Source organism: Pipistrellus hanaki (assembly GCF_964339955.1).
Source record: "Pipistrellus hanaki genome assembly, chromosome: 2".
Classification (NCBI taxonomy): domain Eukaryota; kingdom Metazoa; phylum Chordata; class Mammalia; order Chiroptera; family Vespertilionidae; genus Pipistrellus; species Pipistrellus hanaki.
The window spans coordinates 175,206,162-175,212,161 of NC_140504.1; the positions used below are offsets into that span (position 1 = coordinate 175,206,162).

Genomic DNA, 6,000 nt, shown 5'->3' on the forward strand with positions numbered 1-6,000 from the left:
CAAACACATTGTCTACTAAAGCAACTAATACAGAAAAGTAAAAGAAGAACAAGAGAATCTGAAGCTGGCTGACTATGTAAGATTAGAATCAGTGTTGTCATCATACTTCAGCTTGCATATATAAACCACAAATGATACCATCCATTTCAGGTATAAATATATCCTATAATTCAGAAAAGAAATTCATGAAAACAAATTACTAGCCACAATATCTGTTAATACTCCTGCTGCCGAGACCGGTTTGGCTCAATGGATAGAGCGTCGGCTTGGGGACTGAAGGGTCCCGGGTTCGATTCCGGTCAAGGGCATGTGCCTTGGTTGCGGGCATATCCCCAGTAGGGGGTGTGCAAGAGGCAGCTGATCGATGACTCTCTTTCATCGATGTTTCTAACGCTCTATCTCTCTCCCTTCCTCTGTACAAAATCAATAAAATATATTTTAAAAAAAATACTCCTGCTAACCATGATTATTAACAGATATTGTGGCTAGAAATTAAATTTGGTCCAAGCAGCCAAATTAAGGAAAATTTGAGGAATAACAGACACAAACATATCAGATCTTCAAAAAAGTCAAATTTTCTTGTTAAACCAAATGCTAAAAGATACTTTCAGCCCATGGGACACAATACAAGGAACAGATATCAAATAATATAATGGACATTATCTTCTACAATGGTTTTATGACAAAAGGCTTTTCTATTTATTGTTGTGCCTCTTACTAAACCCTCATTAAAAGGCACCACATGAAAGCATAACTGAGTAAAGATGACACTATAGAAAAGTAGTTACTGAAATAGGCTTATTATTTAAGACAGAGAGATGTTCAAACCCACTCCCAATTTAGATACTACATATCGTGTGCTTGCTTCCTTTATGCAAATTATCTTCTCTAGGCGGACAAGACTCTGAATTTTTTTTTTTTTTAAGGAAAAAGAGTTCGGGTCCTCGGAGGGATTTATTTTCAGAAAATGGTTTCCCAATCCTAAGGTTGAGCAAGACTGTAAAACGTCAAGAGGAAGTTGTGCTTCTAAAATGTTAGTGATTCTAAAATCTTCCTTTTGAAGGCCTAGAGATCGCTGCCAAAGATAACAACAAAGATAAGCCTGGGGACCTTAAGGAAGCTGTGGGGCAGGCATAAGAGCCAAACCTGACCAGGCGGCAGGCTGCTTTCCCTTCCACCAGGCCCTACCCGCCTGAGTCCCACGATCACGTTGCGGAAAACGTCCCCAAGGCACCAGGTCCTCTCAAGGCCAATCCCATCATCGGGACAAATTAGAGGGCTCAGTGGGGCCTCGAGAGGGTCGAGGCTGGGTGCTGGGTGCAGCATTCATTCGGGGACTTGGGGTGCAGACCAGGGCTGGCCTGGGGCTGGCCGGGTGTCGGGCTCACCTGCCGCTGCGCCAGGAAGGTCTCCCAGAGGTACACGGTCCAAGAGAAGAGCAGCACGGCCCCGAAGATACGCTTCTCGGCCGGCATCTCCCACAACGGGTCCAGCGACGCCCACATCCCCGCGGCCACCCGGTTCCGCCGGCTCCTTGCAGCGTGCAATCAGTGCCACCCCGACGCGGTCCCCTCAGAGCGGCCCGCTGGTGTCACAGCTATTTCCGTCCCTTCCGAGCGCCCCGGCACCGGCGTCCGCCCCCATCCCACGCCCTGCGCGCAGCCGGCGGTGTCACACAGATACTCTTCCCGCTGCTCACGCCTCTCCGGCCCGCCGCGTCTCTGCCGGAAACGGACCATTCCCTCCTCCCTCACTTCCGGGGAACTGAAACCCTGACGCCGCGTTCCGGCCTCCGTCAAGCCCAGCTCCGGCAGCAGACCTGGTCATGCTGAGCTGCACACCAACATGGTTTCCCTCCCGCTCCTCGCCGAGGGCCTGCCGAGGCTCCCGGCTTCCCTCTGGCGCTGCTTTCTAGCTTCCAGATCTGCAATGGCCTCTCTTCGCTTCGGGGCTGGCCCTGCTGGGCTGCGACCTGAGCCGTATTCCCTGTCGGGACGATCCCACCGGAAGGGGCGCCGGGCGGGCACTACCGCAGGGTGGACCGCCACTCCGGCCCCGGAGTTACTGGGAAGGAGGAGGGACGAGCCGACGTCTCGGGCTCTAGAGGCCATTCCCCTAACTAATGCTATTCGGATGGTGGGATGTTCATCCCGGGACACTTTAGGATTAACGGGATAGTTAACAAGGAGACCAGGCATGTAAGTGCCGTATTGTGGCCTGAACCGGGGGATTCTGAATTCAGGTATGTTAGAGAATGGGCCGGAGGGATGAGATTTTCATTCAAAACCTCGCCTCTTCCACCTCAAGCGAGTCCAAGGCGGCCTTTTGCCGAAGAGAGAGGGTGCGCTGCAGCCAAGTGAAGAGGCTTCACTGGATTCAGGGACAAGCTCCTCCCAACGCACAGTGCCGTGTCCGTCTTGGAATTCAGCAGTGAAATGTGGCCACGGGGACGCCTGGGAACACATTTGTTTGACTTGAAAAGTGAAATATTTCCCGACGGAAGATAAATCTGACTTGGTTCATTGGATTGACAGAGTGGCATTGCTACTATGCATAATTATTTGCAATGAATTGAGCGAAATCTGCAGCTGCAACTAAAATAGATTTAAATTACAGTGAAATCGCAGTGCTAAAGATGTGTGGAAATTAACACTATCTTGAGTTTCCCAACTTTTCCGAAATGCTTTTGAATGAGGGTAGTTATATAATTAAATGTCACTTGAGAAAGTGATGGACTGTAATGACAGGATAAATTGTTTTGCAAGTCAAATTGTTTTCAGTTCTTTGCTTTCAACAAAATTGATGGTGGACCTAATTGAATTGTCAGCTAATGAAGGGACATTATTTGATTTGTGGTATATAACTGAGAAAGAAATCAAAGAATTAATTGACATACCTATTAGAAAACTAGCATTCCTATTTATGGAGTAATATTTCTCAGTACTATATCTATAGAAACAAAAAAATTAGTAATAGTCATTCAGACATGAGTTAATTGGTGGGGAAGCCCCACCCATCACTAAGAAATACATTTATAGTAGTGTTTTACATTTTATGTTTATTATTAAATGTATAATCATATAATTTTGCACAGATTTTTAATAATTAATTGTAATGATAATTATAATAACTGGTTAATTCAAAGAATTCTAATACATAGACACATACAATTACAAAAATTTTAAAAATTCTACTCCTAATAGGTACATATTTTTATCCCAAACAAGGATCAATTAAAGGTTTTACTAACAAAAAGTTACATTTGGATAACATTTTATGGGAAAGTGGAATATAAATGTAAATTAGAAATGATAAAAGAAAATGTAGAATTGACAAATGTTAAAGAGCTTACTTGTGTAATTTTAAATGGATGATAGTGGTTATTTAGCTGTTATCTGTAGGATACATTATAAAAAGTAATTTTACAATTTTATCTTAAATTGTCATTATTCCGTAATTTGCCAGAATTTACATGCATTGCAACCACTTGTTTTTTTTCATCGATATTTTCCATTGATTTTTAGAGTATAAAAGAGAGGAAAGACAGAAATATCGATGTGAGAGAAACACATAAATTGGTTGCTTCCCTGCAAGAGGCCCGACCAGGGCTTAGGCTGGGGAGGAGCCTGCAACTGAGATACGTGCTCTTGACCAGAATAGAACACTTGGGTCCACAGGCCCACGCTCTATCCACTGAGCCAAACTGGCTAGGGCTCCATTGCAATTATTTAAATGAATGATGAAAACTTTTAGATGTTAACTTAAAATATGAAGGGATAAACTCTTTTTCCAAATTCTCTCTCCCTTGGTCTACATTGCTATACCCTCTTCAGTCTTGTCTTCATCTGTCTAGGTCCATCCAATCTGCTACAGTTGATCCAAAGTTTCACAGAAGCTCCAAACTTTGTGGCTAAGAGTAAACATTTAGTCCGGCTGCTTGAGTGCCAGTCATAGTTGTACCATATATTAGCAAGTTGCTTAACCTCTCTGTACATCAGTTTCCGATCAGTAAAATGAGAATAATAGTATTTGCTTTCTCATATTGTGAGGACCAAATAAGAAAAATCATGTAAATATCTTAGCAGTGTGCTGGTTTGCCCAATAAAGATTAGTTACCTTCTCCCCATACATGTGAAAATTGTATCATAGTGTTGATCTTTGTACAATATTTGCCCTGATCGGGACCAAACCTGCAACCTTGGCACATTGGGATGATGCTCTAACCAACTGAGCGCTGCCAAACTGGATTCACATGAGCGTTCCCCTAAATTCAAGATGTTATGACCCCACTGTGCTATAATTCCTTGTTCTGAAATTACCTGTCCAGTCAACCAAACTAAATGCTCCTGAAACAGGACAGATTCCCAAGAATTATCACACTGCTTAGCACAGAGGAAGGATCAATAAAAGTTGGGAAAATTAAGCTGATCCTCACAGCCAATTGGCCTGGAAGTCAGTTCCTCCCAGTGATACCAACAACAATTAATACTTAACTACAAAAGACTGTATACACAGTCCACAAAGGAGTACACCAAGAGTGTCTACCTCAGATAACTGGGAGGCTGACCCACTTAACCATATAGGACACCTTAACACACAAAGCCACCCTACCAACTCAGAGAAGCAGCAAAAATGCCGAGACAAGGAAACAGATCACAAACCAAAGAAATGGAGGACAAAACGCAACTGGATATAGAGTTCAAAACCACTCTTGTAAGGTTTTTCAAGAATTTCCTAGAAAAGGCCAAGAAAATAAACGAGACCTATGAGGATATGAAAAGGGATCATGGATGTGAGGGCGATCTGGCTGCGACATCTGTCACCCCATTGATCGCCAGGATTGAAAAGGGATCAACTAGAAATAAAGAATACATTGTCTGAAATAAAAAAAATATTATACAGAGTCCTAAAAACAGAATGGAAGATCGCAAGAATCAAGTCAAAGATTTGGAACATAAAGAGCCAGAGGACACTCCTCCACAGAAGCAAGAAGACAAGAGAATCCAGAAAGTTGAAGATAGTGTAAGAAACCTCTGGGACAACTTCAAGAGAACCACCATCAGAATTATGGGGTCCCAGAAGATAAGAGAGAGCAAGATACCGAAAACATATTGAAAGAAATAGTGAAAGAAAACTTCCCCACCTGGTGAAAGAAATAGACTTACAAGTCCAGGAAGCGCACAGAGCCCCAAACAAAAGGAACCCAAAGAGGACCACACCAAAACACATCATAACAAATTCCAAGAGCAAAAGACAAAGAATATTAAAAACAGCAAGAGAAAAGCAGGTAGTTACCTATAAAGGAGCACCCATACGATTGTCAGCTGATTTCTCAACAGAAACCATGCAGGCCAGACAGGAATGGCAAGAAATATTCAAGGTGATGAATAACAAGAACCTACAGCCAAAAATAATCTGCCCAGCAAAGCTATCACTCAGAATCGAAGGCCAGATAAAGAGCTTCACTAATAAAAAAAAAAAAAGCTAAAGGAGTTCATCACCACCAAACCAGAATTATATGAATTGCTTAAGGGGGTTCTTTTTTTTTTAATTTTATTTATTTATTTATTTATTTATTAATAAATTTTTATTGTTCATATTATTACAAATGTTCCTTTTTCCCCCCCCTCACCATTGTTCTCCTCCACCAGGTTTCCACCCAACCCTCTGCCCTTTCCCCACTCCCCATTGTCCTCATCCATAGGTGCACAGTTTATGTTCAGTCTCTTCCCGCGCCCCCCTCTCCCCTTTTCCCCAAGAATCATCAGTTCACTCCCCTTCCGTACCTCTGATTCTATTATATTCAACAGTTACTATTGTTCATCAGATTTTTTTTTTTTAATTTCCTTGGTTTTTAGATTCACTTGTTGATAGTTACGTATTTGTTGTTCATAATTTTTATCTTTGTTTACTTTCTCTTCTGAAAGAACCCCGCTTAAGGGGGTTCTTTAGGAAGAGAAAATAAAGATAAAAATTATGAACAACAAATATGTAACTATC

General features: G+C 42.4%; 1 protein-coding gene across 1 annotated transcript in view; it reads right to left on the minus strand.

The window, feature by feature from the left end:
- The window catches only part of ZMPSTE24 (zinc metallopeptidase STE24), a 37,631-nt gene extending 35,893 nt beyond the window's left edge, over nucleotides 1-1,738 (minus strand). Inside the window, exon 1 of the mRNA XM_084874634.1 lies at nucleotides 1,389-1,738. Coding sequence (XP_084730760.1) covers nucleotides 1,389-1,505 — 117 coding nt within the window. The 5' untranslated portion in view covers nucleotides 1,506-1,738. The remainder of the gene's footprint in view (nucleotides 1-1,388) is intronic.
- Between the last annotated feature and the right edge of the window lie 4,262 nt (nucleotides 1,739-6,000).